Source organism: Ambystoma mexicanum, chromosome 9, assembly GCF_040938575.1.
Source record: "Ambystoma mexicanum isolate Mex_15411 chromosome 9, UKY_AmexF1_1, whole genome shotgun sequence".
Lineage (NCBI taxonomy): Eukaryota > Metazoa > Chordata > Amphibia > Caudata > Ambystomatidae > Ambystoma > Ambystoma mexicanum.
In genome coordinates, this window is record NC_090931.1 from 181,837,277 (window position 1) to 181,863,363 (window position 26,087).

The window sequence follows — 26,087 nt, forward strand, 5'->3', positions numbered from 1 at the left end:
TATGCAGAAAAACAATAAATTCAAGGTCACTGTAACTCACAAACCCCAGCTCGATTCCAGACACTCTGGCACCCTTCCAAAACTCCCCAGCCCCATTTTAGGTTTGTTGTTCTACCCCTTCCAGCAACTCGCAGCACAAATTACGTGACCTAATGGTGAAGGCCAACTGGCCCTGCTTTCTGATCTTGTCTGATCGATTGGGGGGGGCGGGGTCTAACAGGTTTATGGTCGGTGGTCTGGGTGCTATTACTTAGAGCTGGGACTGGTGGAGGTCGGAGGCTCATGCTCTTCTTCTCGTGGGATCGCATTTCGCAGGGAGCTCCCAGCCCCCTAGTGGCCTTGCAGGGCGCATTGCTCCTGGGACACGAATGCTGGCAACATAAGACAATGAAAAGTTTATGAATCTCTGCAGCTCGGGCATTTCTCACTCGTGTCCATGATAAAGCCTTTTTCCGTATGCATTTGCTTATTTCCGTGCTTATGGCCTGGGCCTGCTCGATATGGCTGCTACTTTCTAAAGTTTTGATTCCCATGTACTCTATACCCAAAGCATGCACTAACCTTCCCACACAGTGGACCCTATCCACACACCCCTCCTCCCTGTACCCTCCGAGCCCCTAAAACACACTTCCTGGCCTCTGCCTCACCCAGAATTGCTTGGGGCCCTGGGATGATTGACCCCCCCCTCCCTACACCTTGCCCCTGCCCCTTCCCAACAAAGCTGGAAGAAGCTCAGATCTTTCATTTTCAATAGTTTCTTTTGGTGCTGCCATCCCTAGACATCGTATATCTTTAGTTGTGACGGCAAATATAGGTTTTGGACACAGACTGACTTTTAAGTTGAACTTACTGACACAGACTATCCTTAGTTTCTTTAGCTAGGGAAATCCAACCTTACCATAGGGCATGATGGGCCTTAATCCATCTAGACATTTAAAATAAAAATCGTTTTGTTAAGAAAATGAATCTGTTGTCTCTGTCTTTCTTCATAATGCACTTCACACAATGTTCTTCATGTTGTGTTTTGTTGCCCTTGACAACATTTTGCCCAGGATGAGGGGTTTTACAGAACCTTACATTTTTAAAGGCTAATAATTAAAGTAAGGAAAATTCGGACTGCACTGGCTTTTAGTCCAAGTCTGTTGCTAGTTGGGGTGCATTTCCATAAAAACAAATCCATGAATCACAAATTAAATTTGAATGAATTAAACATAATGAAATAAATAATTTATTTTTTATGGGCGTCCCCCCAAACCCCTTGCCCCTTGCTGAAAACTCACCCCAAACCTCTCGCCACAAGATTTAACACTTCACCCCACATATATTGTCTTAAACAAAATTTGTTTTTTTTCCCCGTATTTGTAATTAATTATAATTGTCATTTGTTATTTATTTTTCATTATATTCACTGTATACCAAAGAAAGTTCTAGGTATTCTGTACCATTCTGTGTTCAACATTGTCCTTTCTTAAAAAGTTAACAATGTTAGCTTTCTTAAGAATTACCAAACAAAAATATACTTGGTTGCTATTTCACCTTATTTGTATTGGTCAGATCACAAACCAAATTACATTGGGGCAGTAGTCTCATGTGATGGGAAGCAAATTAATGCAAACCCTGGAGAGTGGGGCCATTCTGCCAGGGTTGTCCTATTTATTGTGCAAGTTGCTTTTTATGGGCTGCCAAGAGGTAGGGTTCTACTGGAGGGTGACAGTCAGTCACTCTAGTGGCATGAAATTCCAGTAGGATTGTGCACAGTAAAAGAAGATGCACAAAGCCATCTGAGCATTTCGCCAGAAATGCTCTTTCGAATGGATTGTGTCCTCCCATGTATTCCTCATCTTTTGATATCTTTTCCAGCTTCAGATGCTTCTGCATTTTATTTTCAGCAAAGGCCGCTGTGCGTCCATTCCGTCATCTCAATGTCCCTCGAGGGCCTCCGTCTCGGGGTCAACGTCATCACCAGTATTTATAGCACACGCAGCACCCGTTGGCTTCAGTTCCATTTTTCCAATGCAGCTATCACTTCGAAAGAATTGCGGCACGCTTCCTTTTTTAAAATAAAAATTGCAACACTCCACAGAAAATGTCTTCATCGTCCACTCTAACTACACCAGAGATCGGATTCAAGAAATGCCACGATTCTCATTGAGTGTGTCTGTGGTGTCTGGGCACACAGCATCGAAGGGCTGATTGCGACTCCTGTCAGACAATAACTGCTAAGGCCCTAAAAGAGCATAAAGGGAAACTAGTGGTGGATAGGACCCCCTTGAAATCTCCTTCATGCCAATCTAAAATTCTTCTGACAAGTCGAGAGGAGACTCGCCTCAGGGAAAATCTTCCAAAAAACAATATCTCTCCAGGAGTGGGTCTCGCCATTCTTCCTCTACGACTAAGAAGTCGAAAAAGATGCATTCCAGATCTCCATTGTCCTCTATAGATTCCTCTCCTTAGAGAATTTAATGCCGACCAAATCCTCTACTGCAGAGTGGGCAGAGTTTCAGAGAGAGATATTGAAAATATTCGAGAAGGAAGCCCCAGCCCCCTCAAAGGACAAGGAGAAAAGCCATGCTGCGATTACACTGCATAAAGGCGACACAGGAAAGGCAAAGGCAACATCCAGCATGCCTCCGAGCCAGACACATAAGCCATCGACCCAACGAGAGCCATTGAGGCCTCGACCTAATGACGTTTAATCAAAGGCTCCTTTTAGTCGAGGGTCTAGCTCCTTCAAGGGCGTTGTCCCCAAAAAAGGATCAACACCATTGGTGTCGAGGCCAATGATGTTGTTGGCTTCAAGATAGTTGATGACTCCAGTGTCAAGAACGTCAATGCCAATGATCTTGAACAAACCATTGAGGACCGGCTTGAAGCCGTTGACTCCTTTTGCTTAGCATGTGGAGAAAACCTAGAACCCTGCACAAAGAAAAGATTTCTTCAAATCTTTATCATCAATTTATGAAGAGCATGAGCCTTCGGATGGGGACACTTCACCCTTTGGCCCGGAGTTTGGTACCCCTAATGTGACAGAGGCCCTGGTGTCAGAATAGTCCAAGATGAAGGACTTATATGAGAGCCTCCAAACACCCAGTGGTGTGGATACATCATCTGAATTGGAATTTGAAAAACCAGACCCTTCAGGCCATGCATAAGCCTCCTATAGGCAACTCAGGACCACGGTGGTTGCCTTTTATAGGTTGGAGCAGACCTGTTCCCCCATTTGAGCAGGATGATTTAACTGATAACCTGGACATGGGTCCATAAAAGGATCCAATCCTTCCCTTTCACTGGAGATTCCCCTCCGGAACCCCAACCTGAAATGCTTGGTCTCTATGCTTCTGCTCCTCCCTTACTAACCTGAAGACTTAATTCCTGCATTTGAACACTTAACTCAGAGGTCTCCTTCTTGAACTGCTTAATTTCCTCCCTCGTCTCCATTAACATTTTCCCCAAGGAACTCAAGGTCAAATCTGACTCGGACTCCAGCTCTGCTTGGGCAGTTGTTATTCACGTCGGCCGTTCAGTCCATCCGGACCCAGCGCTGAATCCTGCATGAGCAGACGAGAGTCCTCCAGACACATTAGTCCGGTCCTCCTGGCAGTCTTTTAGTTGCAATAACTGAGCTAACCAGAATGGGGGGAAAGGGGAAGTGGACAAAATGACAAAAGATCAGATTTCCTCCGAAAGCCTCCAACTTCAGAACCTCCGGCTTCTGGAAACCTGCAATATATACACCTAATTGTATGCCAGTTTTTATCTCAATCGAAACTCCCTCAATTATCTCTCTTCTACCCTTGATTACCTGACTACCTCTGCCAAGTGCTTGGAGGTAACTCTAGTTGATCTTTATTTTTTCTTTAAAAACTCTTTGTTCACTTGCTGAAAACATTCATACCTCTGGCACATTTCCTTTGTTGAATTATTTTTTTTTACATGTGCCCACTTTTACCACAGAGTCACTATGCCTCATGACCACTGCAAAAAGGTTAATCCCTCAACCATTTACTACTTAAGTTTCTCATCAGTTTTATCCATAGTTTATTTTAACTGACCTTCTTTTTCTGATTTTATTTTGTCCTTCATAGAAAAGAAATGAGCCCCTCAGTTTCACTGCAATTTGAATTCTGCATTAAACACTCACTGTTTTAGAACTTGAGAGATTTCTAAGCTTCAACTTTCTCTCACTGTAGTCTGGGGCCGCTGTAACGCTCACCTCATTCCCGTAGAGGCGCCGGTCTTGACTGGGCGTATACCGTATCTTCAAAGGTGATGTGTAACACACGGCTGGCTCTTTGGGCTGGACCTCTGTGCACTGTATGTCTGACTCGAAGGGTAAGATGTCTGCAGATAGAAAATATGGGATTAAGGAACTGGGTTATTGAATGTCTCTCTCTTCTTCCCTTTCTCTTCTCCTGTAGAACCCCAAAGATTAACGCTCTCACCTTAGGTAAGTGAACGCCGTGCTCTCCATCTGCCTCGGGGCAGGGTGCTGTAACCAGTTTCTTCACTGGATAAGGGGAGCAGGCCTCTTGACTTCAGAGGACTGCTGTCCGTCGTTTACTGCACGAACGGTAAGTTTCGAGTAATTCTAATGTCTTTAAAGTCTTTAGTAATGATGTTTCTTGTTTTGCAGGGTTCCGGCGATGGCGGATGACGGGCTGAAGTGAGTTGAAGATGGAGTCCGTGTGATGAATAGAAGCGCCTGGAAGCACGTAAGTAAGCGCTTGTTGCCTGCTTCACGATGCGCTCTAACTGTCTTTTTATTTTGCAGGTACAAGTTCGGAGCGGCTGCAGGGTGCCGGAATACCCACTGGGTTAGATGTGGAAAGGAGTAATGGCACGTGAGTATTAAAGTTCCCCAATGTCTTTAAACGCACCTTGTTTTGTCTTTCACATGCGGGATGCAGCGCCGAAGGCCTCCGGAGCGTGCGAAGAGTTGGTAAGCTTTTGTCTTTCAGATGCCGGAATGCAGTGTGAAGACCTCCGGAGCGCACGAAGAGTAGGTAAGCCTTTGTCTTTCAGATGCCGGAATGCAGCGCGAGGCGTTGGTGACAGCCGATGGACCAGGTAAGTGAAGAACTGTCACTGAAGACCGTAATGCTAACCTGTTCTTTCTTGTCTTTATAGGTGTTGCTGAAGACTGGATTCAGGATGGTAAGCCTTTTTCCTTAGGCCCAGGATCAGATGCAGAAGACACGATGAGTGTTCTGCTGCAGAGGATGCAGGATAACGCAAAGCAAGATTCATCCATCGGGTGTGGTTTAAATAGCCTCCTGTAGTGCTTAGGTGTCTCCTTCCACAGCCACGCCTAGGTAAGAAAAGAGTTCCTGCTTTCCAGAAGAGTTCCAGTGTTCTGAATCTAGGGAGTGGCTCCTGCCCCACCCAACAGGAAAAGTAGTTCCAAACAGAAGAGGATCAGAGGCTCAACTGGCAGGCAAGTAAGCAGCATGGTCTGCTGCAGGTAAGTCCACCCAAGCATTATGAGCCCGGCGCTTCCAGCGCTGGGACTGGGCATATTTATGAGCCTGGTGCCACTGGCGCCAGGACTGGGTCCAAAAGGTCCCAATTGGGACTGGTTGGCACTCGGAACCTGGGTTATGGATCTGCTTCCAAGGGAGTTGGGAAAACCCTGACCTTTTGGAAGCAGAGATCATGACAGCCGCGCAGTTCACAAAGAATATTTGGCTGCTTCTCCACGGCCTTGAAATCTCCTCACACGACAGAGATACGCCTTTGGGTCCTTTTCCTTAAAGCGCAAGCTAACGAAAGCTCTGAGCACTTGTAAGCAATAGCTTTGCTATCTCCTCATGCCGGCTGACGTTCGCGCCCAAATGATTTCACACGCACATTGCTTTTTCCTTATCTTTTTACACAGGACAGCTGATATTCGCATGCACATGAATTTTCACATGCGCATTGCTTTTTCCTAAACTATTTACACGGACCAGCTGATGATCGCGTGTACATGAATTTCACACGCACAGACCTCAATCACCCAGAGCAATTTGCGCGCCAGGTCAGCATTACGTTTCACAATGAAGTTAACATAAGAACTTAACTACAACACATTAACTTAACTTGCTAATGACATATAACTCTTCTGAATATTTCCAGTTAAAGTTCATTCCTTATGAGATTCAATTGGCAATTCTATTTCAGTAACGTGTTACTTCAAAAATATAGCATTTTCTTTTGCTAAATTTTACTGTCACTTATCTGAGTCTTCATTCACAGCATTTCTCAGAGTTTGATTCCTTGTTGGTTGTTCCTTTCTTTAGTTTATTTTTAGTTTCAAAATACTTTCTAGGGAGTTTCATGTAGCTGTGACCTTCCTGGAGCTTGACTTGAATGAAAGGCAGTTTAGAACCTTTCCAGGTCTTCCAGACTACCTCACAATAATCACTGGACCAATCATTGCTGTTGAGTAGAATCACCATCTTGTATTGGGACAATTCCTGCTGGCCTACAGTATAGTTAAGGAAAAGAACAGACTATAGCAAACACAACCCTGCCCGAGATACAAAATAAAACCTCACATCTTCCTAGAAACACAACACTTGTCCGATGCCCTTAACCTCCTCTTGGCTGAGATAGTCAATGGGAACCTCACATATCCTAGACCATTGTCCATAAAAGGATCCAATTCTTCCCTTTCACGTTGCCCTTCAAAAAAGGGTTAAGACAAATTGGGAGGCTCCTTAGACAATTGCTGCGGTGAACAAGAACCTCAACAAAGAATATAGGCCATCTAGCAGCGACCCTGAATATTTGTCTAAGCACCCGACAAAAGAAATCCTGGCCGTGACGTCCTCTTCCAAACAGGCCGCATATCCCTCCATCCCTCCTGACCGAGACGACAAGCTAGTGGACGCTTGGCATGGCATTGAAATCTCCCATCGCCACTTGTGCCTTAGCAAAGTTCACGTTCACCCTGTGGGTGTGGGATTGTGTAGCAATGGCGGCTGACCATATTGCTCAGGGGGAAGAAAGAGACAGCCTCCTGGCTATCATTAGTGACGGAAAGTTATTTTTTATTTATTTATTTCTATAGCGCCGAAGCCTGCAGGCATCAGGACGCATTACATGAAGACAAGGACAACAGAAAAGTGACGGGACAGTAGAGTAAGATTACTGGTTCTGAGTAGATTACATTACATGGTCATTAGCATTTATGCAGGTCCTTTATTTGAACAACAGTGTCTTCAGTTTCTTCCTAAAGGATAGGTAGTTAGATTCTAGCCTTAAGCTGTTTGGGAGCTCGTTCCACTTAGATGCTGCTTTGGTAGGGAAGGCTCGTTCAAGTCCATTCGGCTTTTTTGTAGTGAGTTACTTTCACAAACCCTTGCGCCTTGGATCTTAAGGTGTGGCAAGGTTCTTATGTGGTAAACGGGGGTTGATCCAAATATACAGTGATGGACAATGGTCATTGCTTTAAAGGTGATCCGGTCTTCCAGGGCTAACCAATGAAGGGACTTTCTGTCTTCTGTGATTTGCGTGGTTGAGAAAGTCTGGATTTGCACTGCACGTGCAGTCCTGACTTCTCAATATGCCTTTTGACGGCTCTCAGCTGTTTGGCAGCAAGGCTGACAATATCCTGGAGTGGCTGCAGATCTCTAAGGCGGCAGCAAAATCACTTGGCATTGCAATCTGACAGCCACAACAATCTTACCCCAGTGGATCTTATTGGAGGGGGTAGGTCCTTTCATTTTTATTCCTCAGTTGGTAGAGCGAAGGGACAGGCTAGTCATAGAGGCCAAAGAACATTCCCTCATGGTGAACGAGGGAGGGTTTCTAAATCAGCCCAAACAAAGGTTGCTTTGCCATCAGCCACGGTTCCAGCCACCTCAAAACCTCTGAGGTTTTAATCCACAAGACCCCAGTGGGAGGCAGACTGTATCATAATCTGCAATAATGGTGGGGCATTACTTCAGATGCTTGGGCATTAGAAATTTTAGCCCAGGGTTACCGTCTACAATTCATAAACAGACCTCCGAATCATCCACCAGGGAACCATTCACTCAAAACTCCAGATCCGTTCCTTGTGCAGGAAATGTTGCGCTCTCTAGAGAAAGTGCTATAGAACCAGTACCTGTAGCAGAATGGAACATGGGGTGGTATTCCCCATACTTTCTAATCCCCAAGAAGAACGGGGGATTGAGGCCCATCTTGGACGAGATGCTTGAACAAGGTCCTCAGGTAGGACAAGTTCAAGATGGTTTCCCTTTCTCAGATCCTTCAGGCACTCCAGCTTCCAGATTGGATGGGGTCATTGGACCTTCATGGTGCTTACTTTCATGTACCGGTCCATCACAAGTACAGAAGGTACCTGAGGTTCGCAGTTGGTGGCTCTCATTATCAATTTCGAGTTGTGCCATTTGGGCTGACCTTTCACCAATTTAATGGCAGTGGTGGCATCGAGTCTCAGGCGATGGGGGATGCACGTCTACCCCTACCTGGATGATTTGCTGATCAGGGCTTGTTCTCCCGAACAGGCCCTGGAACATCTCATCATAACCTGCCACTCTCTCCACAGACCGGGGTTCTTCCTCAGTTAGAAGAAGTCCCACATGATGCCATCTCAAAGGCTCCAATTCATTAGAGCAGTCCTGGATGTATCCTTGGGAAAAGCCTTGCCACCTGAGATAAGGGCTCAACACGTTCTGCAGATGGTCACCAATTTCCACAGTGCCCAGCGCCTTCCGGCCTTTGACTTTTTGAGGTTGCTCGGACTCATGGCATCCTGCATTTTCTTGGTGCCAGAGGCTCGCCTGAGAAATAGATCCCTTCAATGGGCCCTCAGGACGCAGTGGTCTCGATTTTAGGGCAAGATATCACTTGCTTCAGGTTCCAAACAGGGTTGCACCGGATCGTCTGTGGTCTTGTAAGGACAATATTCTGAAGGGAGAACCTTTTGGCAACCATGGCCAGAGATAACAGTAGTTACGGACGCCTCACTAACAGGGTGGAAAGCTCAAGCCAGCCATCTGACAGTCAGCGGTCGTTGGTCTCCATCTGCGTCCAAACTACTGTGAGAAACCGGAAGGTGTCTCTCCCGCTAGTCCCCACGGATCTGTCATCCAGGTGGCCAGGACATGGCCATCGCTTTTGAAACCAGTTCCTGGGAGTGGACCAGTGCGGGAGGATCACCTAGAAGTGGGAGTGGGACACCAGACAGCGAGACACAGTATCCCCTTCCCTGTCACACCTTTACCCCGTCCTACCCGGTAGGATGCTTGGGAACTCAACCCCTCCCCCCTTTCCCGACACGGACAGTTCACCGTGAGCAAAAATGGACTAACACCAAAGCCGTATACTTGACATGTCCCAATGCAATGGTCAGGCAAGGTCAGGTAATTACTGATCTTTGCACACACCTGACTTCCATCACACCTCCCTAGACGGAATAAAAGGCAGAGCACGAAAGCACACTCTGAGCAAGATAAAGCGCACGAGGAAGCAGCAGTTCAAAGATGGCAGTTTAAGACAAGGTGGAAGATGGCAAGACTGAAAAGGATTGCAAGGATGGAAATACCCTTGACCTTTTCACTGACAAACAGCATCTTTCGTGAGCCTTCAAAAGTAGAAAGCGTAAGACCCGGAATTAAAGCTAAAGAATCCTGCATTGTGTCGGAGGTACCCGGGGCTCTCCCTCGTCGATAGTCAAGGCGAGGAGAAGCGTTTGCCACTGTGGTACTGTCCTTGACTCCTACACCAAAGCAGTACAGCCAGTGAGTTTGAGAGACTGATACCAGACCTGTCTGTGTGGAAATCAAGGTTGCAAGCTACAACATTGTATGAAGAAGATTATCAAGACAGCAGATGAGTGAATGAACTTTGAAGCTAAAATACGATACCATAGACAGAGTGGTCAGCATCAGGTGGGTGCTCATTCGAAGGTCTCTGTTAAGTATCCATCCGGAAGGGTGCAAACATTAAAAAAAAGAGAATTGTGAAATCGAAGTGTTCTTGCAACGGGTCAAGCCAAACCCTGTGCACATTCGAAAGGCTTCAATACTTGATGTAAAATTGACATTGGTCTGAGCCTGGCGGAGGGAGACTTATGGTGTAGAAGGGATCTGAGCTCCGCAGAGGGCGCTCCGGGGTGAACCGTGAGTCACCCGAAAAAGGAAGAGCCTACGAACATTGTGTGAAAATTGAAAGACAGACTCGAGCCCGGCAGAGAGAAGCCTGTGCAGCACATTTTGCTAAAAGGATCTGATCCCGGTTGAGGGGGATCCGGGGTGGATATTGAATCATCTAATGTGAATACTTGTGAAAATCTGAAAGGGGAAAAGAACTTGTTGTATATCTGGTTGCATCAAGTCCTTGAGTGAAGAGACTTTGAAAGCAAGGAGACTTGCGCTCCGGAGGCCCTGATGCTGATGAGTGAACTGTAACCTTGTGCAAAAGAAGCCAGAGACTGTGCTATGCTCGACTGAACTGCCTTATCCCATACTAAAAACGTGGGTAAAAACGTGGGCAAGTGAGGCAAACGGTATGGTCGTAGCTTGCTCCCATCTGTAGATTTAGGTTTAGATAGGAGTTTATCATACCCTTTTTGAAGTTCAATAAACACCCTTAAACTGTGGTCACTTCTGTCTGTCTTACTGTTGATTCCATGCTTTCCTTACACTACACATCAATCTTTTAGAGCTGAGGGTGATCAGACTAGCGCAGAAGGCCCTTTTGCCCTCTGTACTGGGAAAGAATGTCCTGATAATGACGGACAACAAGGTGGCCATGTACTACCTCAACAAGAGAGGCGGTGTAGGGTCACTACCACTGTCCAGACAGGCAATGCAGCTCTGGTTCTGGGCAATTCAAGGAGTCTCCCTATTGGCGGCAGTTCACCTAGCTGGAGAGCAGAACACGGCGGCAGACGCTCTGAGCAGGCAGAGCACAGTCTCCCACGAGTGGGAACTAGCTCAGGAATTTCCTTCAAGAGATGTTCACCCTTTGGGGGGGAGGGCCCTCAAGTAGATCTGTTTGCGACCAGTGCCAACTGGAAGTGCGACCTGTACTGCTCCAGGGAATTTCCCCCAAGAGGAGCTCTAGGGGATACGTTCGTAGTGGACTGGGATTTTCCACTCCTGTATGCATTTCCTCCAGTCCCAGTCCTTCTTCAAGTAATCCGGAGGTTGAGAAAGTTCAGGAAATCTATGATCCTGCAAGGCAAAAAACATCGGGGTCATCTTCGACTCCACACTCTTTCTCTCCTCACATATCTGATGTCTCTAAGAAGTCACACTACCAGCTACACCTCCTCAGAGGTATCCTTCCTTTCCTCTCCTTCCCCCAGAAGCTCACTATCTCTAGAGCCCTGGTTCTCTCGAAGCTGGACTACTGTAACAGCCTCTATCTAAATCTGCCTGCCTCTACTCTCCGCACTTTGCAACTCATCCAGAACAGGACTGCGAGACTTGTCCTTGGCCTCAAGCCCAGGGACCGTATCTCTCCAGGACTGAAATCACTACACTGGATCCCAGTGACTGCGAGGATTAAGTTCAAAACCCTCTGCATTGTCCACTAGGCCTTCTGGGGCCTTGGGCCAAAATACCTTCAACTCTCTCTTCCTAAATATCTTCCTTCTCGAGCTCTTAGCTCATCCGCCTCCAACTCCCTCAGGGTCAGCCGCTTCTCCAAGCATCGAGTTGGGGGTAGATCTCTCTCCGCAGCAGGGGCCTCCCTCTGGAACAGCCTTCCTGCCTCCCTGAAACTTGAGGAGAACCATCTCCGGTTCCGGAAGCACATCAAAACCTTCCTCTTTGCCTCCGCTTTCTCTCCTCCTCTTCCCTGCTAAAATCACTGAAACTGCAATGAATCTGCAACCGGGCCACGCACCGTTCTCGGTTCGTGGCCCAGCCACTTTTCCGTGCACTGCCTCCCTGGCAACCCCTGCACTGCGGGACTGTCTCTGTATCCCTACAGCCCCTCCTCCCTAGCACTTGTCTGCACTTACTTTGCACTTGCCACCAGCTGGCCCTTATTATTTATCTTGTATTCTATTAATCCTGTACTGCACTTTTCCCCTCTCCCTTTCCCCCTGCACTTTTCCCTTCCCCTCTACCCTTGCACTTGCGCGATCTGAATGACACCTGGCCTAGTAGGATCGTTGTCTGTCACCCTTGTTCCCCCCTGCCTCGTCGCGCCTTGAAACACTTGTGTATAGGCGCGTTGCAAATGCCATATCATATCCTAATTGATTTGGATTGTGTCAGGAGAACGTGGTACCCAGACCTTCTGGACATGTCCTTCTGCCCTCCAATACATCTTCCACAAAGAGAGGACCTTCTCTTGCGAGAGGAGGGTCGGGTTCTCCATCCAGAGGTCAAGACATTCGGCCTTAACTCATGGTTTCTGAGAGGTTGAGATATAAAGATAGGACCTCCTGGATGACGTAATGGAGACTTTGCTTTCGGCCAGAAGGCCAGCAACTAAATCTTTGTGCCGTTGGAACAGGTTCTGCAACTGGTGCAGAGATAAGAATGTGGACCCATTTCAGTGAAATACACCTATGGTGTTGTCTTTCTTGCTACATTTGGCAAATCTGGGGCTCCAGATTTGAAGCATTTAAGGTTATTTAGCAGCGCTTTCAATTTGTAAGCGCTCTTCTGAGCAAGTGTCATAGTTTAAAATTCCTTTAATCATACAATTTCTCAATGGGCTCACCAATGTGTTTCCCCCTACTCTTTTTTAAGCCCCTGTGTGTTATTTGAATCTTGTTCTAAAATGTCTTATGTGCTCCTTTTTAGCCATTTCATTTGTGTTCGTTAAAACTTTTGACATTTAAGACCATGTTACTAGTAGCTCTAACATCAGCGCGCAGGGTGAGCGAGTTGCAGGTGTTATCTTGTAAACCCCCTTTTACTACTCTGTATAGAGACAATGCTGTTCTTAAGGTAAAACCTTTGTTTCTAACTAAAATAGTCTCTGAATTCCATGCATCTCAAAAGATTGTTTTACCAACGTTTTACCCGCCCCCTCACCCTGGAAAGGAAGTGGAGAGGCTACATAGACTTGACCCAAGTATAGCTCAGAGTTTCTATATTTCACGAATGGCGAAGAACCGCCAAGATGATCAGCTCTTCATTGGATACACGGGTCAAAAATGAGTACTAGCAGTAACGAAACAAACACTGTCCAGATGGATTATTCTGAGCATTGAGAATGCTATAGATTAGCTGGGAAAACCCTCCAGAAGGCATCTTCATCTCAGGATTAGGATTTGGGAAGGCAGTCCTTCATTCGGTCCATGACTAATATTCTGAAAATTCTTGATATACTCCCAACACTGCTATGGGAGTATATCAAAAGATGAGGAATACGTGGGAGGACACAATCAATTCTATGAACAAGTTACTTACCCCTGCTAACGTTCTTTCGACTGGATATTCCTCCCATGTATTCCACGTCGCCCTTCCCAACCTATTCTGGTGTAGAATTTCCAGGCATTACACACTGCGCTCTTGAGTCTGATTCGGTATGATGCTAAGCGGGTAATTCTGGAAAGGAAAACGGGGGTGGGGAGAACAAAACTGAACACAACGGGCATTGCGCGTGCCATATATACTGGTGATGACGTTGAACTCGAGATGGAGGCCCTCAAGTCAACGGGATCGATGCACAGCGCGCTCTGCTGAAAAAGAATGTCAGAAGCAGCTGAAGCTGGAAAAGATATATCAAAAGATGAGGAACACGTGGGAGGAACATTCAGTCGAAAGAACGTTACTAGGGGTAAGTAACTTGCTCTTCTGTTTCTCCACCGACATACTCCATCATGTGAAAATTTGTTTAACCAAAAATCAGCACAGCAATGTCTCCTTTGCCCCTCCAATCAATTAAATATTTGATACGGCCGACACTGCCTACAATTTGCATTTTCCCTTTTTCCAGGCCGAACAAAAATGCCTGCTTTCTTTTCTGTTCTTCAACGGGACCCAACTCTGAACAAGGCCTTATAGTAGTGCCTATAAAAATTTAAATAGTGTTGGTGTTTTATATACTACCATATGGTGGGAATGTTCGTTTCAGACTGCTTGGTAAAAGGTGTGGATGATTGCCATCTTTACCTATATTTGTAGAACTCAGTTTATGAGCTTTTAAGGCTGAAAGAGGGAGGATAAAACATGTGTCCAAGCGGTAATTGCCGTTCTTCTCCTCTAAGACATATGTGTTGTGTGTAACTATTGCTCCCCCTAAAGTTGCCTTTACTTCCTGCATACTTCCCCTTCTTGTCCCTGGACAGTATTGACGTTTGTTTATTCCCGGACACCAGTGCTTCAGTGGGTTCTTGAGAATTACATTCTCTTGCTTTCTGCTTCTGGCGCCAGCTTTTAGGAGGTTCCACACTTTAAATGAGACCATGCGTCCGCAATTGCATTCTTTGACCCCCGCACCAGCCCTCCGCAAACTTAGCAGCAAAGCCTATTGCAGACCTAATTTCGAGCAATGACCTTCACTTCCTGGCAATTACTGAGACCTGGCTGCATCAGGCAGCTGGCCCAGCACTCTCATTAGCTATCCCAGGTGGCTACTCAATAATAAGGAAGGACAGAGACTAGCAAAGGAGGCGGGGTAGCCTTCATCGCTAAAAGATCCCTATGCCTCAGAGCTGCCCCCACTGCCAGCCCCACATCAATGGAGCTACTCTCAGTCAAGCTCACCCTCTCAGCAACCCAAACCATCCTCATCCATCTCATCTACCGTCCCCCAGGTCACATCTCTTCCTTTGAGGAAGACATATCTGACCTACTGACCAATAACACCAAACCTAGCTCACAAATAATACTTCTTGATGATTTGAACCTAGGTCTTTGTGATCCTAAAGACACCAATGCCTCATCCGTGGAAAATACCATTTCCCAACCTGGCTTTAACCATCGTGTGACCTCCATAGCTCACGATAAAGGTAGAACCTTGGATTGGTTGGCAGACCTCAACTGCTCTACAACCATCCTCCAAAATATTCCTACCACATGGTCGTACCATCACTTCATCTCCTTTATCATCCAAGGGAAGGCACCGACCATCCGCACCTCCCACACCACCCCACAAGTCCTCACCAAGAATAACCGTAACCTAACGCTTCAAAACCTACGACCACTGATCCAGAACATCCTCAACCAAACCATTTTTAAGGACCTGGATACAACCAAGCTAGTGGACCTTTATAACAATACTCTTGAGGTCGCTGTGAACAGCATCACCCCCGTCAAACTAGCCAAAGCCAAACCAACGGCCCACCTCAACAAATGGTTTACGCCTGATCTCAAAATCATTCGAAATGCCAAAAGAGCAGCAGAAACCCTCTGGAGAAAATCACCCAACCAACAAGGCCCTCTGCACTGCAGCAACCGCATCAGACAAATCTGCCATCCTTGGTGCAAAAAAGGAAACCTATGACAACCGCATCCTCAATGCCAAATCCAAGACTAAAGAGCTCTTAGTGTTCTCAGGGAACTAGAGTCCCCAGCACCACCTTCGGAAACCTGCACCAAAGACGCAATCTGGTGTGCTAACATTCAGAAAGCGCTTACAGACAAAATTGCTCTACTCCAATCCAGAATTGAGCAAAAAGAGAGTAGCCTGGCCAAGAACTCCACCCCCCTGCCCCCCAACGTCATCCCACCGCTTAATACCCCAGACTGCCCACCTTTTTCCTTCTGGCCGGTCTCGGCTAAAGAAGTGGAAAAAATCATCAAAAGTCTCAAACCTTCCCAATGCCAAGGTGATCTCTTCCCAGCTACAGTAATTCAGGAAGGTGCAAAGGAGCTGGCCCCTTTCATCTCAGTGCCAATCAACTCTTCCTTCGAGACCAACACGGTACCCAACAACCTCAAGGAAGCCTGGGTCATGCCCCTCTTAAAAAAAAATAATAATAATAAATAAATAAACCTAGATCCCAACATTCCCACAAACTATAGGCCCATCACCACCGTTTCATACATCCTAAAGATCTTAGAGTGGCCTACCTTCAGATCCAGAAACACCTGGAGGATCACAACCTACTAGGCCTTAGACAATCTGACTTCAGGCCCAGACATGGATCTAAAAATCCAAATGGATGAGCCTAAGGACAACGGTAAGCTTACCATGCTCCTGCTGTTAGACCTCTCGGCGGCTTTCGATCTTGTCGACCATCAAATCCTCACTGATCACCTGTCTTCAGCAGCCGCCTTCTCCAGCAACGCCTCTACCTGGATACAATCTTTCCTGTCCAACCGCACCACCAGGGTCTTTGCACCCTCTGCCTCTGCGGACCCGATTCCCCTCCATTGCGGCATACCACAAGGCTTGTGCGTTTCTCCAACACTGTACAACATCTTCACCAAGCTCCTCTTTGACCGTCTTGACAACCTGGGTGTCACATACGCCAACTATGCTGTTGGCACCCAGGTTCTCATCACCCTCTCAGGGAGCTATTAAGATGATTGTGAAAGAATCACAAGATTTACCAGGAAATCCAGGTGTGGATGGCAGATCACTGCCTTTGCCTTAACGATGGAAAAACTGAGCTCATGATTGTCGGCTCCCAAACCCTCCTGAACAAACTAGACCCCTACAATGTCTCCATCAACATCGATGGACACACAATCAAAGTGGCCAAAGAGATCAAAACTTTGGGAGTTTACTTAGACTCCACACTATCCCTCAAGAAGCAGGTGAACTCAACTGCGTCTTCTACGGCCTACACTAACAAACTAATTAACGCCTGCAAGCAATTCCTCTCACTGAGTAGCTGCATCACACTAGCCAGGGCTCTGGTGTTATCCATGATCGACTACTGTAACACTCTCTACCTAGGCACTTCCGAAGGGAACCTCAACAAATTCCATGTCCTTCAAAATAACGCCTTAAGAGCAGCTCTAAGTATACCAAGATCCATGCACATCACTAGTTTCAGGCAGGACGCCCACTGGCTCCCAGTACGGGACAGAATCGCCCTTCGCATGCTTGTCATCGCCCACAAGTGCCTATCAAACACCGCCCCCAAATACCTAGCTCATAAATTCAACATACGTCAGCCCTCCAGAGCAACTAGGACCATCTACTTGCATTGTCTAGCCGTGCTAAGATTCCTACTGAAAAGAGCAGGGGGAGCAAACTTCCCAGTTCTAGCTGCAAAACAGTGGAATGCCCTTCTCCTTAGCCTCAGCACGGAACCCGCATTCTGGATCTTCTGAGCTAAAGTTAAAAGTTGGGTCTTCGGGAAGTTCCCTGTTTGCTCAGTCCCTAGCCCTGACAGACTGACTCTACCCTGCCCAATGTAACCCCCCTGCCTGACACTGCTTCTTGTTGCTCCCCTCCTCGACCACATTCTGTAACCGCTGGTCATCCTGCACTTATCTCTGTTATTGTACTCTGTCTATGTACATCTTTGTCCAAAATCACCTGTATTTCCTGTAAAACTTCCTGTATTAACTGTAGATCTTTGTGTTCATGATTCTGTAACCTCTGTATAAGCTTTAAGCGCCCAGTTACCTGAGGGTTTGGTGCGCGATACAAATAAAGAAACTAAACTCAAATAAACTATTTAGTTCCTTGCAACGAATCGCTACGCATCAGGTGCACGAAAAAGTACAGAACCTTTCAGACTGCTTGTTTACTGGACAGTTGACCAGCTATCGGACCAGAACAAGCTTTCTTTTCTGTACAGCTTTCCTCTCCAGAGTTTTTCCGCAAGTAAGATAGTTTGTGAAACTGAAGCAGGAAGACCATGCTCTTACTCAACCGACTGCTCAGCAATTCCGCTAGCCACCACATAGCTCAACACTTCTTTCCTAAAATTGACCAAAAACCAATGCTGCCTCTTTGCATCTGTGTAAGGTTCCAGAGCTGCACTGCTCACGTTCTCCCCATTCCACATGGAGACCAGGTTGAACTGCAACAGAAAGGAGTCCCACTCCAAGGTCCTGCTTCATTGCCCAGGAGAGTCTGGTAAAGCTTTTCTTGTGCCTTGGATGTGTCATGGCTCTGGCCAACATTCTAGAGAAGGGATGACCTATCAGAATATCTTTAGTTGAAAGGGTTTGCTGCCCAATCAAGGACTGTAGCTGACCTCATGTCACTTTATTGCTGATTAGGCATGTTCCCAATGCTGTCGGAAAAGCCATGTCTTGTACGTGAGACTTGCTTTATTGTTCTACCTCGGTGGCAGACCAGTGTTTGGACCTTCACTTTGTTTCATCAAACAGTGGGACCTCCCTCCGTCCCTCTGCGCCCCCCCTTCCCTGCCCCCTTTATTCCCTATGTCGACTGACCATGCCTGGTCCACCGTCTTGGAATTCTCACTTGCGCACCTGCCTTTAGGAACACGTTTGCAGGGTTCAAGGTGAAGCAGCCGGGGCCGAGCAAGGCTTTTGCTCCCTGTTGCACGGCCTACAATGGGAATATCTGCTGGGTTGGTAAACTCTCTCATATGCAGACTCGTGGGTCTGCAATTCATGAACCGGTTATGTGAGCCTTATCGTTGAATCTTGGAAATCCTTTAAGGGCCAGTAGTCTTAGTAGCATCAATGTGGCAGTCCCCTGCACCAGGCCGCAAGTACTTTAGGTGGATGACGATGGGATGACCATGGGATCCTCCTGATTCCACCCAGTACCCCACATCACATAGTGCTTGCTGGGTCCTAACCCAGACTCACCCCTGCACACACATACACCCTACGGCCTGAGCAGAAAAAATTGTCAAAGTTTCCCAAGGCAAGTGTGACCTCCGGGGTCAGATCTTGACAAACCTGAGCCTCCCTGCAGGTCTGACGCTGCCCATTACTTCCCCTCCCACACACTTAGAATGTAGCTCCCAGGGGTAGGTAGCCGCTGCTCCTCTTCCCTCCTCCTACCCCCATTGCAGCAATCTGCTGTTCCTTGCTGGCACCGTACCTGAACATTTAAAGGAAAGAAGTGTTCAAACACTGGAGAGCTGCAATGAGCTTGCCTGGCCGGAGCAGGAAGGGAAAGGATGCTCCAGGCTACCACAAGATCCTAAGGGAGAAGCTTCTGTCCCCGCTTTGACATAGGGTGCTGTTGCAATGGCAAATCGGCGGCAGCTGGATAGCCAGATGACAGTCATGAGATGCACCCTACTCTCCTGGGCTTAACGTTAGTTTTACTTAATTCCATATTATTCAATTGAGGTGAGGCAACACTACAACTCTCAGCAGGCAATTGATGGACAAGTGATGCCCCAGTATTAGGACATGGCGTCCCTCCTGACATGGAATCACCTTGCAACCCTACTACTGTTCAAATGGTGGTGGGGGTAGCTGCCACATTCTTCTGAGGGGTACCTCCCTTCCCCAAACGTTCCCGCGGGCTGGATGCCCGGGGCAATGGGAACATTAATCACCCATCTGACCTGCAAATTCAGGCTCCGGTTGCTGCCAATGAACACATCCATGTGTTTAGGAAGTTTGGCAAAGGTCACGTAGTGGGCAAGGAATAGGGAAACCTAGTAGAGGCTGAATATCTCAATATATTTACTGCGCCAATGAGGGGTGGGGGGGGGGGCTTCGTGCACAGATGTGCTCTTCAAAGAAACTGCATTTGTTGCGTGTATTATAATTTTTGGTAAGTTAAAGTATACTTTCATGATATCTCTCAATAGTAGCTCAGTGGGTTAATGCACACACAAAAACCGGATTTATCTCTGTTTCAAATTTTCCAACGGGTAGACACTCTCTTATTACGTAACTGCAGGCATACCATCGAGTTGGTTAATGGTCTTTGGGATCCACATAATCCTTTAGCTTGGAGTATACAGCGGGGCTTTAATTAGGCCAGGACTTGCCTGGACTCCCTGAATGCGCTAAACGTTGCCCTCCTGTGGGGCTGCTTGGTCTGCGTTCTCCATGCTGAAACGCAGTGCCCATTGGTTCCTACCAGGTAAAGTCACCATCCCCAATGTTTGGAATTACATTATCAATTTCTGACATTTGAAATGAAGTCTCTGGGACTTCGAAAGCTAATGCTTTGTTCCACCTCTGCACATTATTTTCAGTTCGTCCAATAATAATGGTCAAGACCTGTGAAGTACTGATTTTTTTTTTTTGCAACATATTCCTTTGAAGTCCTTAGAGTAATTTAATTAAATTAAGGAATGCATACGAATCGTGGATTGCCTTCAAAAGAACTGAGGGATTGGATCCTGCATTGATTTATTTTGACTAGGTATTTTTATTTTAGTCTTTTATTTTGATTGCTGATTAATTATATTTAACATACATTTTGAAATCGATTTTACTTCCTTTCATGGCGGGTACAAAACTTGGTCACTTTGTTAGTTACATGGTCACACTTATTTTAAAGGTTCCTTAGATACCTATGATTCTGAGACCCTACAGACACTTTGTTGCTTCCCGTGGCTCTATTTGGCCAAATGGCGTTTTCAACTTGTTAGGACCCCCTGTGATTCCTTATTGAGGTATCCTGTTAAACTTAAAGGCTGATCATGAAAGGGTGTGAAACCAAGAGAACGGTGCTTGGGGGGGGGGGGGGGGCTGCACCCTCATGTGCTGGAGCAGGCGGCCCCTGCACCCTCATGTGCTGGAACAGGAGGCCCCTGCACCCTCATGTGCTGGAGCAGGCGGCCCCTGCACCCTCATGTGCTGGAACAGGAGGCCCCTGCACCCTCATGTACTGGAACAGGAGGCCCCTGCACCCTCATGTGCTGGAGCAGGCGGCCCCTGCACCCTCATGTGCTGGAACAGGAGGCCCCTGCACCCTCATGTGCTGGAGCAGGCGGCCCCTGCACCCTCATGTGCTGGAACAGGAGGCCCCTGCACCCTCATGTGCTGGAACAGGAGGCCCCTGCACCCTCATGTGCTGGAGCAGGCGGCCCCTGCACCCTCATGTGCTGGAACAGGAGGCCCCTGCACCCTCATGTGCTGGAGCAGGCGGCCCCTGCACCCTCATTTGCTGGAGCAGGCGGCCCCTGCACCCTCATTTGCTGGAGCAGGCGGCCCCTGCACCCTCATACTGGAGAACAATTGTTACAGTTAAGCAGCATTTACTTAGCCATGTAGACTTAAGGAAGTTCTGGTTGCTTTTAGTCCTAATGTTACTTATATAAGTTGAGTTGGTGTTTTTGTGGTGCACCCCATTATGGCACTGTGGCTGTCCTGATCTCTGCGCCCTTTTGGGGAGGCACAACTTCTGCATCAATATTCCACTTTCTGATGCCAACTTGCACTGTTTTCCAGGTCGGCCTGCCAACTGCAGATGTTAACTGCACCCTCGCTGAGTACATCGATATGATCTGCGGTGAGTGAATCGTGAGGCGGGTAGGGGAAGGGGGGTGGAGGGGCCTGGTGTGGATACTCCTCATTGTTCCATTGGAAAAGGCTCGCATATCACCAGCCATGTTTACCGCGATCATTTTCATGGTAGACAGATATCCCGGGTTTTATAGGGGAGTCCCTTGTGCTGCACATTACAGTAAGTGCTGTCTCCCTTTATAAGGTGGCCATCATATATTATTGCTTATTGGCCACCCGCCCTTCAAGCTTTTTACTACCAATCTACTACATTACAAGAGAGTCCCAAAAGCTGGTGAAATCTGCCTGCGATTCTAGTTCTTGCTGGAGAGGCCATGTTGGAATAGATGCTAAAGCAGTGTTCAAAGCAGCCCGCTTGCAAGATGATGCCTTTACACTGAGCTCTAGCAATGCCACATGTGAAAGAGATGTCGCTATAAAGTACAGTGACACATCCCACTCTACTGCCCTAAGCTGGAATACTGAAAGCAGGGAGTGCACCCCATAAGCAATCTGTTCTGTTCAGATAATCGCCTGCCCTTGGAAGGTACTAGGGCAACGCCACCACACATCTAAATCTAGTACACTCCTCTTCCCGCCCATCGTGCGGACTGAGGACACAATGTTTCTGTGCTTTCTCGGTCCCATAGGCTGTGCACAACCCCTGCAAGAAATCCGACCAGGGCTTTGAAAATCCAATCAAATTCCCTAAACTGGATGGAGGTAAAATGTAATCTCGCATTCTGAATACTGAAAGGCAGTCTGTGCTAAATTAGACCCACACATGCCCACAGCAGGTGTAATGGCACTGAGTGGTACAAGTATACATGTGAAAGTGTCACCAAACCCACTACACGCTGACTAGCATGTAGACGTGTGTCACTTGGCTCAACTGTAACCATGACACCAACATGTATGTGTGTTATGGCTGCAAACATTGCCCTCATTAAACTGTTGAAAGCAGCATCTTTGAAATGCCTGAATAAAAAGGGAGTCTGGTGCAAAGTTTGTGCTTTCCTTTTTTTAACATGCCGAATTTGTCTTTTTTTTTCCTGCTTATTTTAATTTGATTGTATGCCATCTTTCGGGTGCTAATAGAGTTAAGCCCCCGTTTCAAATGCTGAAACGTGTGTTAACATCCCGGGCGACGGGCCGTTACCACTCGCTCCAGCCCTTGGAAAGGGTGATTAACGCTCAATAAAGAACCTGGATGGCTTTTAGTCGGGTAGAATGCAGTGTGCACATTAAAAACCACATACAGTTGTTGCATTTCCTTCTTTCCCGCAGCCGTTCTGGACATTCCTGTGTATAAAAGCCGGATCCAGTCCCTGCACATCATGTTCTCGCTGTACTCGGAGTTCAAGAACTCCCAGGTATGTTGAAGCGTTTTCTGTCTCCAGGAAACTATGCGACTAGTGTATCTCATCAGGTTAATTCGCCTGCTGCAAAGACCCTGAATGCAGCCTTGCGGGTCTGCCTTTTAGCTATGGATTACGGCAAAATGAGTGCTGTTGCCATTGAAATGGTCATTGTCTGCTTGATGCAGTGCAGTACTGATACCATGTATCACCATGTCATTATCTAACTGAATGTAGCAAGAAAGCACTTTTTTAATGAGACACACGGTCCGCAGTGTTCTGCATCCGTGAGATGTATGTTCTGCGTACATTAGATATGTGGTCCGCATTCTTTAGCATACATGAGATTTGTGGGGCGCAGTGTCCTGCATACATTCAAGTGTTGGTTGGATGAAATGCTGACCAGGAATCTGAATGCGTGTTTCTCAAAAACCAAAGTATTTTGCATGTTAAACTTGTGTTGTCTTCCTTCTGCTCTTTATGTTCTGTGCTCTTGACGCTGTGTTTTCTCCCACCACTTGCTTCACCTGCCCTCTCTCTACGTGCTCTTCTCTTTACAGCATTTCAAGGCCCTGGCAGAAGGCAAGAAGTCTGAGGTCTTCCAGTCTGGTCCGCCCTCGCGTTCTGGAGAGGCAGAAACCTTCACCTTCCATTGACTGACCCTTCGTCCCCTTACTCCATGACATTCTGCTGTGGAGAGAAACCCAGATCCCTCTCCCCTGTGCCATGGCCAGCACCCCCCACCAAAACAAGCAGCAGTCGCCGACCTGGGAGCAGCTGGTTTTACCGCAGACGTTGCCCTGAGACCAAGAACAAGCCAAAACTTAAGACCTGTGGGAAAGAAACCTGCAAAATCAAAGCACAGAATATCTGGCAATTGTCTGCAGTGTCCATTGAATTATTGGGTGACAATAGAGGGTGAGGAGTTATGCTTGACTGGGGCATCTTATGATTTTACATTTAACTGTCGGTATCCAGTGGTGTTACCGAATATAAAATAGAGAATTACATTTTAACGAATCAAAAATACTGAAAAATACTCCTTTAAAAAAAACACATGTGTGTGGGAAGGGGTTAAATCTGGTTGGGGAGGGGCTCGGTGGGATTTTAAACAGGGGGCTTTGGGGAGGGGGACCAAAAAGAAAAAAGTTAATTTGATATGTTTTTCGGTATTTGAGATTCATTAACATTTAATTCTCTAACTTTTCATTCAGTAAAATCACAGTAAACCTTAACTGTCCAGTGGGACCCTTGCCGAAAACCACCTCCCATCCCACTTCCACCACTGCATCAAGAGCCTAATTGCTTGAGTACGGTCTAAATAAACCAGCACACATAAACTAATGCAAACTCACTCCCTTCTTTCCGCTCATCCAATTACCTGGGCTTTCTGTAAAGCAGAACTTGAGTCAAGCCTCGTCTTTACATACCCTTGACTTTTTTCAAAATTCTGTTTTCTTCAATTGGTCATCCTGTCTAAAACTGTCTCTGGCAAATTCCCCTATGACTTTCTCAACTAGTGACGGTCTTGGTAAAATTAACAATATGAATGCCAATCATGAGGACACCCTGAATCACAAGGGTCTCTTGTTCTCTACATGTACTATTTGTGAATGGTTCTCCTGTGCCCTAGAGGTACCACATTAATGAAGGTAACCTGCTGCATGTACAGCAGGAGTCTTAATAGGGTCTCTTGCTTCTCTGATACATTTCACAAGTATTGGTGGAACCGTGTCCTCTCCTTCCCCCACATGGACTGTTATCCTAAGTCCCAGACTCTATGCCCTTAGCCTTCATAGATGGTTCTCCTTGAGTTTCCATCTGGTACAACCACACAGCCATCACAGTAGGTTTTTATTGCCTTTGGGGTCATTCCTAACCTTCACTGAAGGTTCTTCTCTAATTCACAGCCCACATACTCCATACAATAACCTAAGGTTCTGTTCTGGTTCACAGCCAGTATATGCAGTAAGTCGTATTTAAAGAAACTTCTGCTCCGCAGCAGGTTCACACTGAGTCTTTGTAGAAGACTCCCTGACCTCCTAGTAGGGTCCACCCAGTGCCTTCCAAGGAAGGGTCTTCTCTGACTCCCAGCAGGTTCCTGAAATAATCAGGTTTACCCAGAGTCTTCATCAGAGGTACTCGTTTTGAGTTCCAGCAGGTTCTGCATCACTCTTTTATAGGAATATGATCTCTAAATGCCAGTTTGTATAAAATGTCTCTTTTGATTCCTCGAGCGATTACCCCAGCCTTCAACGAAGCGTCTCCAGAGTCCCTGTAGATTCAACTGAAATCTATCTTTATGGGAGCCTCTTCTAAACAGGTTCTACCTAAATGCTCTACTGATTCCCAGACAACTTCATGTTCTGCCACTCTGGCAGTGTGGCCACATTCTTCATAACCGCCCCTCTGTTCTCAGTCAGACCAAGCTGCTTGCTCAATAGCAGTCCCTCCAAACAATTCATATTCTGATTTTGTATGGATGGTCCGATTCTCAATAGGTACACCTAGATCCTACCTTTAAGTCTTTGGTAGGACCATTACCAGTGCCTACACCAACCGCCGGCAGCAGCTGTTAAACACTCTCCTCCCAGTGCTATGTACCTGATAATCTGCAGACATTCCCAACAGGCGAATGACACCTAACGATTCTGGATCCTTCTCCCACAGGACACATTTGGCCTGCCATGCAAAGACTATCATTAGGACACTTTTGGCATGTGTGAGAATTTATATAGTGTAATTTATTTTCTTGTTGGCGTTTGTATAAATAAAGCATTTCATGTTCACCCTTTGTATTGTTTAGTAAGCGGTTTCAGAGGTTCCAGAGTTCACCATGTTGGTTATGTTTACAGCCTGTTTCAGGTTTTCAAAGCATATCCACCTTCTATTGGTCGCTTTTTTATTTATTGGGTATTTATAATGCGCCTATACGCAATGTGTTTCAAGGCACAACAAGACAAGAGGGTGGGGAAAAAGGAGGACAAAACGAAAATGGTCCTACTAGGCCTTGTGACATTCAGAACATGCAAGTGCAGTAAGAGACGTGCACGGGGGACGGGGTGCTGGTCATAGTGGAAGGGCCCCTGATAAAAAGTGAGTGCCAGGGGGACAGAGCTAGGGGGACAGAGCCAGGGGGAAGAAGTGAGTGCCAGGGGAGGCCAGGTGGACAGAGCCAGGGTAAAGAAGAGGGTGCAGGGGGAAGGAAGGTCCACAAGCTAAGTACGAGGTAAGGTGCTGGAAGGGCTACAAGGGTGCAGGCAACTGCGGGGGGGGGAGGCCAAGGGGTGGGGTGTCCCGGAAGGGCAGTGTAGGTTAGGAGGGTGTCCGGGAGGGGTGGGGGCGATCAAGTGAAGTGGTAGACTGGAATGGAGGGGCATGGTGCCCTGAAGACTCGGAGGGAACCAGGCAGCCAGTCAAGACACAGACGGGGACATTAGTGGGGGAGAGGGAGAGGGAAGGAAGGTCTTGAGAA

The 26,087-nt window shown here is 47.0% G+C and overlaps 1 protein-coding gene across 2 annotated transcripts in view; it reads left to right on the plus strand.

Moving 5' to 3' along the window:
* IFT46 (intraflagellar transport 46) overlaps positions 1 to 25,401 on the plus strand; it is a 229,254-nt gene extending 203,853 nt beyond the window's left edge. The window contains exons 10-12 of one of the 2 annotated variants that reach the window (XM_069614429.1): positions 21,201 to 21,261; positions 22,542 to 22,627; positions 23,173 to 25,401. In XM_069614429.1, the coding sequence (XP_069470530.1) occupies positions 21,201 to 21,261; positions 22,542 to 22,627; positions 23,173 to 23,268 (243 nt within the window). In that variant the 3' untranslated portion in view covers positions 23,269 to 25,401. The remainder of the gene's footprint in view (positions 1 to 21,200; positions 21,262 to 22,541; positions 22,628 to 23,172) is intronic. The other variant, XM_069614430.1, reaches the window with a different exon arrangement.
* The last annotated feature ends 686 nt before the right edge of the window (positions 25,402 to 26,087 follow it).